The sequence below is a fragment of the Poecilia reticulata genome, linkage group LG11 (genome assembly GCF_000633615.1).
Source record: "Poecilia reticulata strain Guanapo linkage group LG11, Guppy_female_1.0+MT, whole genome shotgun sequence".
NCBI classification, from domain to species: Eukaryota; Metazoa; Chordata; class Actinopteri; order Cyprinodontiformes; family Poeciliidae; genus Poecilia; species Poecilia reticulata.
In genome coordinates this window covers 15,490,271-15,502,236 of record NC_024341.1, presented here as the reverse complement: position 1 = coordinate 15,502,236, position 11,966 = coordinate 15,490,271, and the positions used below count along the sequence as shown (strand labels likewise).

The 11,966-nt window shown below is 37.9% G+C and overlaps 1 protein-coding gene across 1 annotated transcript; it reads right to left on the bottom strand.

Annotated features, from left to right (window-relative positions):
* Nucleotides 1–5,975: 5,975 nt before the first annotated feature.
* Nucleotides 5,976–11,155, bottom strand: vps72a (vacuolar protein sorting 72 homolog a). The gene is made up of 6 exons (XM_008422105.2): nt 10,795–11,155; nt 10,005–10,157; nt 9,571–9,691; nt 8,057–8,233; nt 6,859–7,003; nt 5,976–6,510 (listed from the first exon to the last, which is right to left on the bottom strand). Exons 1-6 carry the CDS (start codon nt 10,909–10,911, stop codon nt 6,120–6,122), a joined length of 1,104 nt encoding a protein of 367 aa, XP_008420327.1. The 5' UTR covers nt 10,912–11,155; the 3' UTR covers nt 5,976–6,119.
* Nucleotides 11,156–11,966: the final 811 nt, after the last annotated feature.

The window sequence follows — 11,966 nt, the reverse complement described above, 5'->3', positions numbered from 1 at the left end:
GGGCCGGGAATCGAACCCAGAACCTTCTTGCTGCAAGGCAACAGCTCTACCAACTGCGCCACTGTGCAGCCCTAAAAAAATAAATAAAATCTGTGAATTGCAGATCTGATATTAATAGAAAACTGATTGTGAAAAGTCTGTGTATTTTAACTCTACTGTCTTGTTTGTTTACCTTTCATACGGTTATTCATATAAACCACAACGCAAAGATTATGTAGACAGTTTATAAAAACGCAATTAAACCACAAAATGTACAGATGATCTCTGCTATATTTTACTTTTTTTTTTAAACATGTGAAAATAGAAATAGCCAATTTCCTGGTGAGATCAAACACACCATGCATCCATCTTTTATTGCAGTAGCATAAAGTCTCGTCAGAAAATGGAGAAGAAATATTATGCTGTTTTATACAAATGTAATTATGTAGGGAAAAAAGCTCATGCTAAGAAATTGCTTTGAACAAAATCAATAAATTTCCTTTTCATTGAGATCATCTGTTTATTTTTTCTTAAATAAATTAAAATACAGACAGCCATTAGACTGTTAAATAAAAAATAAATTATTTTTTTGAGAATATTTATTTTAAGATTCATAAATTTCTACACCTTTATACATTAAAATATGTTTGTATTAGTGTTTGTTTTTTTATTGAACGCCTTCAAAAACAACATTCTTATTTTAGTAACTCAGTCCTCTTTTTTTTTTTAGAGAAGTTTAACCTTTAATTTGAATTCATTTAGTATTTATTTGGGTGATAAGAGGAAATTACATGTTTTACAATTACTATTTTAACAAAACTTGGATAATTGGAAGTAAAGGACTGTTTAATATAAACTTAAGTGTTTGATTTGATCAGTGTTCATTTAGTTTAATTACAAAACTGTTCTTTTACATTTCTATTGGGTATAAATGTGAGGCTTGATTCTGTTATAATGGAAAAGACAGGAAACAATGGGTTTCAATAAAAAAAAAAAGAGTGCTTGGAAATAATTAGAAAACTGCTTCTTAATTAAACCTCCCTGCGTGTACCATCAAACTAAAAATATAAAACTGACCAGTTTGGTTGAGGTCTGGTGTTTGTTTTTCCACCATCCACAGTAAGAACTAGTTTTATCCAGGCATAAAAATATGCTCCAAAACTCACTTTAAAAAAACTGCTGCAAAATCTTTTCACTCTTAGGTTATTCTGGAGTAAAATATGAATTTGTTTTAATGCGTTTGTTTGTTTTTTTTACGCATCTTTACCAAGGCTGCCAATAAATGTAGAGATCTCTTTGAATGAAAGAAACTTTGAAAAACAAATCAAATATCGAAATTGACTGGGTATTTTCACATATTTCAAAAGACAAGGAAGTGTTGCAGGAAAAAAATGGAGATATGCACATAGAAGCAGATTTTTTTTTATTTTTAAGAAGGCATATTTTTTAATTATTATTATTTTTGCATCGAAACCTAAAAATTTAAACCTATCTTGGGACACTCGACTGTTTGATTCAGTTCTCCAAACTGCACCACAAAGGAACAAACTGGAAATGAAACATCCTTACTCTTTCCACTCACAGTTCTCACTCAGTCACCATCAATGTGCAGACACTGAAAATCTCCATGGAAACTGATAAAAGAATAGCCTTTGTGTAAAATGGAAAGGATTGACAAATCCCAACCTACAGGACAACTCGGGGAGTCAACAAGGAGCAAACGAGTAAAATAAATCTGGATTAAAAAGAAAAGGAAAAAATCTTTTCAGGATGTTTTTATAGAGATTCAAGTGAATATACGACAACATTTCCACACAATTAACTCTTACATTACAGCTGTGACGTTGTATTAACATTTCAAATGAAACTCTTGCTCATGTCAATTTTTCCCAGCATTTCATCTCACGTTTATTGCAGCTGCAATAAACATCACCATCAGCGACCTCTGAGTAAATACGAAGGACTGAAAGTTGCACGGATGTTGCAGATAGCAGAACAGAGAGGGTGGGCAACAGAGGAAAAGGGGGGGGGTAGAGGACACAGAGAAGGAGTACAGCACGGAGTACACCACCTACACTCCTCTCCATGGCAACTACCACACTAGAAAGAGCCATAATGCAGCTCGCTCTCTTCCTTTTCTGCAAACTGTTCATTTAGTGCCATATGCAGGGTGCAGTATGTGGGAGACAAAGCATTCGCCGTCCTGTTTGTAGGAGAGGATTAGAGGAATGCGAGAAGCATCTATAACATACACACACACAAAAAAAAACAAAAAAACACCACCAACTGAATGTTTAAATGCATACATGCATATGTATGCGTTCGTCGCTCCGGCAGAGACGTCGGCACAGCTTGACGCTGAATTCGTCGTCAGGCACTTGAAGGGACGGCTTGTTATTTTTGAATTAAGACGTTTGGTCTTTTTTATCCCTCAGCAAAGCAAGTGACAAAGTGTGTGGGAGGCAGCTGCTTTCAAATAACCGGTGTTGAGGTTGCCAGAGTTTAAAAGGCGTAATAAAATCTTCCTCCCCCCCCCCCCTACTCAGTGCAGTCCATGTTTGTTGGAACAAGTGCAATGTGACACCACAATAACACAGTTTGGTGTAATAGTTCCTCCGGTGTCTTGCTATGCGTCAGCATTCAGCTAATATAGCCAGGTGTGATGCGCTACTGTGAAGAATGAACAATAGTGACACAAAGCATCTAGAGCGCTTGCAACGTGTGCTAAAATATATTTATAAATTTAGTCAAAATAAAACACCTAACTTTTATTGGAGTCACATCCTGATCTGGATTGATTATTTTTTTCCCCCAGCGCTTAAAACTGAATGGATAGTTTTCTTGTTTGTATCTGAGCAGAAAAGGTTTGTTCACTTTCAATAAAATCACGTAAAAACTCCACATCCGTCTTCTGCATGAGCCAAAACTGCAGGAAACTGTGTGAACGCAGTAAAGCTCCAACCATGTTAAACCCCTGCAAGCTAAGCTGGGGCGCCAACTCCTCCTCGACTTAACATGAACAAAAGCAATAGAAAACATGTCCAAGGTGCAGCCAACACAAGGAGGTTTTTTTTATTTTCATTTTTATTTCATGCTTGTGATTTCCTCTGCCTGCATCCAAAACCACTATTGCTGAGAGGGAAAACAAAAGCAGGAGCTTTTTGGCAGTTAACAGGCTTGAAGTATCTAGAGCGTTAAAATTACGAGAAGGAAAAACAACAGCGATAATCTTAGAGAAGTAGCTGCTGCTGCTGCTGCTGCCCATCAGTCTAGGCTGGTTAATGCAGCTTCCATATCCATCTGAAGTCCAACTTTATGCAGAAAAAGAAGAAAAACGTTTCCATTTGGAAAAAACATTTGAAGCAGTTACCAATCTCCTCCAGGACGGTTGAGGATGTTAAGAGCGATAAAAACAGGGCAGAGAAAAAGCTCTGCTCCAAACTCTACAGACCTCAGTAAAACACTGAGTTAAAGTTCATGGCAATGCAACTAAAAAAATAAAATAAAATAAAAAACTCTGAACAAGTAGGATCTGTACAGAACAGCAGCTCAGGGGAAACCTCGTCTCTCTGAGAAGAGTAACAAGAACTGGCATTGTTTTTTTTTGGGGGAGGGAGGGGCGGTCGGGGGGGGGGGGGGGGACGTTGTAAAGCTGGAACAAGATTCCTTGGATTGATGCAACTAAATCTAAAAACATTTAGCAATAAGGAAAACACACCATGCAAACTGTAAAGCATACAGGCGGAGGATTTGCGATGAATCAAATGTGAAGTGTTCAGAATGAGTCTGGCCAAAGTTAGGTTTTCAACGAGACACCCCAAACATAGCAGCAAATTTACACCAGAATGGCTGGGAATAAAAATGACTAATAAAAATATCAAATAAATGATGACATAATGATCAAACTGCCTGCCTGGTTAGCCAAAAAGCAAACCTCTTAATTTCATTTCTACATGCTTAACTCTATAATCTTTGTTTAATTATTGCAGAGGCCTCACTCTTGCAAAGCTTGTAATAACTGGGTAAAATCCACAGCAAATGTTTAACTTAATCTAAAGTTAAGTCGTCTTAAAAACAGTTAAAGTGGATTCAGACGATTTTGGCGGTTCGGGACTAATGAACGTTTGAAGAAAAGTTACAATTTCTCTCTCAAAGAAGAGTACAGAATAAAGAACAAATGTCTTCAAAACCAACTTTCTCTGAAGGCTAAAGCTGGTCTAGATGGCCAAAAAGCTGCTGGAGTGATTCTTTGGTCAGGACGTGAGGGGTCAAAGGTGAAACTGTTCTGAAATCATGCTGGGGGGAAACTTTCTTGCTCGGTCGTTAAAATAAAAATAGAAGAGCTAATGTGAAGCCCGGAGGGATCAGCACAGCTCTATTGTTCAGGACTGAAGCTCAGGCAATTATCTGCTATTAACCATAAAGCAAGCACATTTTAAAATGTTTGCTCGCTGTCTGCTTCATTTAAATGCAGAGTTCTGCGGGGCAAGACAGCGAGCGGTTAGACTTTAATGAAAAATGTTTTCCCGTCACGCCGGAACATTCAGAAAGAAGAAAGGTGTAAAAACGTTGAGCGAATAAAGCCCAGGCATCGCAAAAAGTATTATGTGTTTAAAGGGGAGGTAAAGCTTTTTTTTTAGCTTTATGTCATGTTGCAGATGTATTTCCTCATCAAAAACATTCTGGGAGTGTTGTCATGTTTTTTTTCATGCATGTTTAAGGGATCTGTGAATCTCTGGTTTAAACATTCGACGGTTCCTAAACATTTGTTTCGCTATTAGAAAAGCACTTTCGTTTCAGATTAATTTTGGAAGATAAACACTTTCCAGGGTTTTAGTTGGAAGACGTCAGCCGCAAACTGCAGAATATAGTTTGAAGAAGCACAATTCAAATAACTGATCGCATGTTTGTTAGGCGTTTCATCACAGTTCTTAACAGCTGTTACATCGTATTTGTTCAGGTCTGCTTTAGCGTTAAGGTCTAAACATATTTCCAATCCGCTGTTTACGCAGAACATGAGGAACTTAAGCATAAATATGCCTGCTGTAGATCGCAAATATGTTTGTCTTGACACAGAAGGCTGAGAAAAAAAATACTCTGCAAGATCCTTTTTTTATCCAGATCCTGATTGGTCTCGGGTGGTGGGAAGGTGGAGGACTGTTACTATTTCTTACTTACACAGGGCAACACAGAGACATACGGGACAAAAAACATGCACACACTCACTGTGAACCCAGGCTAGTTTGGAGATCAGTTAACCTGTCATGTTCTCAGACTGAGGGAAGAAGATGGAGAACCTCGAGAAAACTCTGGATTTGAACCCAGGACCTTTTTGTTTCGAGAAACCAGTTCTAACCACTGTGAAGCACAGTCAAGTAGCAATGAGACAGATTTAACTTAAGAGCGAAACAGTTAAATTTCCAAAACGTGCACATCCAAATTCATTCAAAGAAAAGAAAGACATTTAAATCACAGTTTCAACTATTTATTTATTTATTTATTTATTTTCCTTAGTTATCCCATTTATAGAAGGTACAAAATAGTCACATGTAAAAAAAAAAGGTGAGATTTTAAGTCAAACAGCCTTCAAGTTTGTGGGTGTGCAGACAAATGAAATTGAAATTTATGAAAACAAACTGTAATCATAATTTCATGTAAAAATTTTAGACTTTCCCTGACTGAGCTTTCCAAAGGCAGCAAGGGAGGAAAAGAGAAAGATACAAGGAATGCAAGAAGGAAAGAGACGTGAGGAAGAACACAAATAAGAAAGGATGGAGATGAGCAAACAAGAAAGACACAAAGCTAGAATGAAATACACAGAATAGGGAATGACTGGAAGTACATGGATTTTTCACATCTAAACGTTGAAAACAAACAAAATTCCAGACTTTTCCAGACTCTGTTGGAACTCTGTGCGCTGTTCTTAGCCGCTCGTCCCTGAATATCACTGAAATGTACTCTTCCTACAGCGACCCGTTAAGGTAACTCTTGCAGAGTGGAGAAAAAAACAACAACTCTATTGAGTCCAGGCAGCGCATCCCATCGTGTGTAGATGGTTTAAATTCTGTTCAGATGCAAAACATCCGCTGACTTCCAGATAGAAAACAAACCCTACGCCCACTGAAAGCCAAACGAGGACACTACGTGGTAAACCCACTTTGCTTGACGACCATTTTCTGACGGACTCCCTTCATGGAAGAGGCGTCGCCTCCCGCGCTTGCCGCCGAGCTGCTCGGAAACCCGTGAGCCGCCACGTATTTGCGGTACGCCTCTCGGATGATGCGGAAGGCTCGCGCGTTGGCGTAGGGGATGTCGGTGACCGGGTCCCGGTACAGCGCCGCCTTGTGCGTGACGGGGCAGATCTCCTGAACGGGGATCTGGGGGCCGGGCTGGGCGGCGGGAGGGAAGGTCGCCTCGAAGGCTTCGTCGTCGCTGAACGTTATGTAAGTCCGGGAGCACAGTCCTCCAGTGGGCTGCTGGGACGGCGTGGTGGGATTCTGCGGTGCCGTCTGAGAGATGTCCTGATCCAGCCTGTGGAAAACGAGATTACGACAATCAATAATTGCTGTATGCACTTTATTTATAAAGACCAGGATTTACTTTAATATTGTTTTTTGTTATCTCCTGCTTTGATGAAATCCCAACAGATACCTCTACAGGAGATTTAAAAAAAACGTAATAAATCTTCTTACTAAATTGCATAACAGCTAAACATGATAGAATGTTTTGGCATACGTTAATCTAGAGGAGATTAAATATTTATGGAGCAGATTATACTTTGATGCAGACAAACAAAATGCATATATTAAAAAGGAGTCGCCTTCATGGCTGCAATTCTACTTTAAAGGTCATCAGAGTCAGACCGGTGGCCACACTTACCCCTCCACGTCAACATTTTCTTCTTTAAGGAGCGAGTGAGAGACCAGGGGCATCAGGACCGAGTGGTAGCGGATGGTCGGTCCCTCGAAGCGTCGCTTCTTATGGACCTGCTTCTTCTTGTCTGCTTCCAGACGCTCGTAGTTCTCTACAAAGAGAAACCGGAAACACTTTAGGATTCGGACAGCTGGCAAAACGCCTGAGAAAATGAGAATCCACCACTTTATTGACTTAATAAAAAGCACAACAAACATGTGCAAAATATGAACAAGATACATGTAGATCTTGGTTATTTAAAAGGTAATGTCAAAAATAAGTAATTGACTCCAAAGTAAAATTAAATGTAATGGAATAGTTGTTTTTTTCGGTCAATCAAGAAGTGAAGCCAGTACATCTTGTAAACATGTTGACATATTTCATCTCATTCTATCTCATAATTATTTCTTACAGCTGATAGAAACACTAAAACAAGTTTCTCACAAAATCTAAACATTACTGAACTGAAAAAAAAAAAAGAATTTCTAACACAAAGGTTGTCAAGGATTTGTGAAAATAAAATAAAAGCTCTGCAGAAATACAGTAGTCAGAGAGATCACTTGATAGTTGTCATATCAGCACTCAATCACTGATGTCCTAAACAAATCCTAGAGACGGTTTATATAGCTGATAAACCATCAGCTTATATAAAATGACGGTTTATATAAGAAGTATATTCAGAAGAAGTATATTCTTCTGAATATATTTCTTATCTTTATTTTGAGAAGACCTTTATTTGTTTTGTTTTATTCAAGAACTACTATCATCCCTTTTGTTGGATCAAATTCTTTTTATCCCACTTCATTTCCAGCTGGGAAGGTACTGAATTTTCCATTTTCCATCAGCTGTAAATAATAATCATCAAAATTAACAGATGTAAAGACTTTAAAATTATATCACTTTGTGTGTCATAAATCTGTAGGAATTTCACTTTTTAAAGTTAATTAGTGAAATAAATTCACGTTCAATTACATTCAAATTTATTGAGATGCACATGGAGTATTTGCTTCAATGCAAGAGCCAAAGGAATATTCCAATATCATTTATTAAGCAGCATGTCTGCTGTCATTACTTTCATCTATTCGTATTGCTGCTCCTGCAGAGTTTCGTCACCCGTTCTCTCAATACACAACGGGAAATACTGAGTTCTTGAAAAGGTCCTCACCCAGAGACCGAATGTTGACCTCAGCTGTGATCTTAGCCTCTGCCAGCAGCTCCTCCTGGGTCAAAGGTCGGTCCCGGTGAGCGCCTCTCCGTCTCCTAGGAGCATCCTGACGCTCCTGTAGGCGAAGGTTGGTCTTCCTGGTGTGTTCACTGGTGGACTGTCGCACAGACTTCCGAGCTACAGAGCGGCAGAGACATCATTTAATCACAAACCCAAAACTGACCCATTCCCTGAAGTAATTCTCATACAATAATCATGTGCTTATTAGAGGTGTGCCGATCGATCGGTCACGAATCATAATCGGCCGATTTCCGTGAAAATGTGCATGATCGGCGATCATTGGCTCTTGTTGCCGATACCGATCACCTGCATCTCATTTCTCAGCCTGCCTGTGCAGCTGGTCTCCTCTTTCCTTCACACTGCGCAAACGCGCAGCAACAAATCCTAAGCGATGTGGAACTATAACGCACTGAGTGAACGGGGAAGTTTGTGTGTTGCGGCGGAAAATTGAAGCACTTCAAAATGCATCAACACAACGAAGCTAATACGACATAAAAACAATGCCATACTTGACGGAGTTTGGCTACATCGAGGGTCACTGCATCAGATAGCAGGTAAAGCAGCGCACAGCTACAAACACTCACCCGGATTAGCATGACGTTCAGAAAGCTAAACAAATAACCCGCAAAATTATTTAAGTCTTCGAGGAGCGATGTAAGACGCTGGTTCTGTTCTCACTGTTGAACCGCTGCTATGCGTTACAGGTAGTAATATTTGACAGACGGAGCGCCGCTTCTGCTCCACTTGGTAGTGACTCACACTGAACCAACCTCTGCTTAAAGCTGCAGCATACATTTTACAAACATATTAAAACTTTTGCTGTCTTAACATGAGACAGATAATCTCTAAAAAAATAATTGATCTCCTCCCTGCTCTGCATAATTACTCCGCTCAGTCAGAAACAGCCACTCAGAACTAGCAGTAATCAGCTAGCCGCCATGCTATCAGGAAGTTTTCATTCAGTAACTCTGGATTGTTTATTGTAATGGAACCTGTATTTGCCTTTGAATGTTAAGTTTTATACTTGAATTTCTTTGGCAATGTTGAGAGGTTTTATTTTGGCTCTTTGCATTATTTAGCCTCTTCAGAGCCTTCATATGTTATCAGTCTGCTAAAGATAATATTACCGATAGCAGTACAATTTGCAGAATACCTGTTTTGTTTAGTTTTCTTCTTGGAAAAAGTTATTAAAAAGTTTTTGTCTAAATTAAGGTGAATTCATGGTTCCTTTTTTCACATAATGTAACCGGTAGTGTTTATGATAAAAATAATAAATAAATAATTATGTGATCGGTATCGGTATCGGCAGGAAAAAACCTGATCGGCAGGTTATTATAATTATTAGTGCTTATTATAATTATTTGTGGAACGATTACTTACTGGGATTATTTACTAAAAGAACTTGAGACTATTAAACATAATTTAAGGGGAAGAAAATCATTTTTGCAACTTACGTTCAGCAAAATCGTGAAATTCTTGAGGAATCCTCCGTTTGAGCTCCACTTTGGTTTTCTCTGTCCTCTTCTGCTCCTCATTGGGTTTTTTAGGTTTGGGTTTTGCCACCTTTATAGGCTCCTTGGAATAAATATAAAATATATACCATACTAATTACTAACACCCAGGCGTAAACAGAACACGCTGCATGTCAGCTTGGGGTTTCACCAGTGTATAATAGAGAAGATGGCCCTGCAGAAGATGGTGATGGCTGACAGTAGCATATGCGTCATGCTGTTAAAATTCTGATCTAGACTGTTTTTATATTCAAGTTATTCTTTTAGATTATGTTAGTGCTGGTAAAAATGTTTGTTTTAAAAATGCTTTCAGAATGTTTCATTTGTAACCAACTTAAATGACTTAAGAGGCTTAACGCCGAAAGCTTCTAAAATACCTTATAAGCTTTTGTGACAACCCGACTCTTCCTCCGAGGAGCATCTTCCTCCTGGTCACTGTCGGGCTCCTCACCCTCGTCGATATCGAAGTCGCTGTCCACCTCATCCTCTGTGTCCGAGTGCTCTCCGTGATATTCGTCATCTCCCGATTCCTGAGAGCAAGCAAACCAGATAACATGATGAGAAGTAATAATGAGAATTATTATTTTTTTTAATTATTCTCATTCAGGTTAGTTAAGCTTCTCCAAGGATTAGGCCGATGATACTATTAAAATGTGGTCAAAAATAATGTTAAATTAATGATTAGCAAATGAAAAAAACAACAGTTGATCAATACACAACTCAGATTCATACATGCAGGCTGAAAATCATTATTGTTTAAATACTGATATCCGTGCTGCTATAACTTTATGTACAAATAAATTACTGACTATCTTCATACATTCAGAAGGCTCAAAACTAGTTTACATTTATCCTTTCGTGTTTTTATGTTCCATCTTACATATCTGTTTAAACATGTCTGTCTCAATCATCTGTAATTTTTTTTTTTACAAATAAAAATATATATGAAATATCGCAAACAATATATACATGCTTTCAATCAATTGATACTTTACTTATAGTCTCATACACTCTCATATAGGAAGGAAGCAAAATTAGTTGCATTTGTTTGAAGCACGAAATATTTTAAAAGTGCCACAGTTAAGACGTTTACTTCCCGTATCTGGGTAGTTCTAAACTATGAAGGTATTTATCTTTTTTTTGTTTGTTTTCAGTGTAATTTCTTACATCGTTGAAGCCCCCGTATGTTGTTTTGTAGAACTCATCCTCTTCTTCAGCATCCAGGAGTTTGGACATGCGGTTTCCCGCAGTCTTCCTCGGTTCGCGTCCAACTGCCAGGCTCATAGCTCCGAGCAATGCTAACCAACCTTAGCTGCTGTTTGTGCTGCTTGTTAATGTGTGGTCGTTTTGCTTTGATAAACTAAATTAATATTTTTGTTGCCATGTTTATTTTATAATATACTACCACCCCACGTCCACCTCACCAAATAGGCAAATCACGATTTATTCAATAGAAAAACTCTATCGAACAGGGTGCTAACTGCTAAGTCCAACCGTAGTAGCAGAAAAGTTTTACTTCCGGGGCACTCTGCGTACGTCAAGCCTATCGGATCAATGGATTTTCAAAATAAAGGAACTTTGGACCTTGCTGATTTATTTTCTAATTCAAAATATTAGAATATGCGCCTCGATGAGGCTCGTTTGTTAAATAAATAAATAAATAAATAAATAAATAAATAAATAAATAAATAAATAAATAAAAGATAAAACTTCTCAGCAGTTAGTGAGCATACTTTTTAGTGGAAAGTTTTTATGTCTTCTATAAATATCTTGTATATCTTAAACATTGTGTTTTCGTATAATAGCGGATAATCATCATAATAGACAGAAATAAAAGACTTAAAGTCGTCAGTGTGTCTGTAATTAATCTATATATAATGTTTCATTTAGTAAAATCATTATTGAAATAAATGTATACCTTTCAATGATGTTCTAATTTATTGAATGGGACTGCTCTGACGTTGTGTTGCACCTAAAACAATCTGAAAATGTAAATGCAGTAGTTTCAGGATTGATTCCCTTAGTAAAGGTAAAAAATAATGTCACTGTGGCTTTGAATATATAAAAAAATAAGATGAAACTTGCACTGCCGGTTACCTATTTAAATCAAACCCCGTGGCATCCAGAAGTTTAAAAATATCTCCATATGAGATTTATTTACTTATTTATTGTACTCAACTCCAAAACCTTCACTGCAAGATGCTTTTTTTTAGCTCTACTGTACTGGAGGCTTCTGTTGAACGTTACTCTGGAAACAACTTGCTTCTTCTCTCTAAGCCCCTTGCTTGACACTGTCAGAGTTACTGTATTGTCATGGCAACAACATCACTTTTCCAACA

What these genes read in the sequence shown, in the direction of transcription:
- vps72a (XM_008422105.2), bottom strand. Translation starts at nt 10,911, where the DNA reads ATGAGCCTGGCAGTTGGACGCGAACCGAGGAAGACTGCGGGAAACCGC. An exon ending in CATACGGGGGCTTCAACGAT is followed by an intron (nt 10,158 to 10,794) that starts GTAAGAAATTAC and finishes GCTTGCTCTCAG; the next exon opens with GAATCGGGAGATGACGAATA. An exon ending in TTGTCACAAAAGCTTATAAG is followed by an intron (nt 9,692 to 10,004) that starts GTATTTTAGAAG and finishes ATTTATTCCAAG; the next exon opens with GAGCCTATAAAGGTGGCAAA.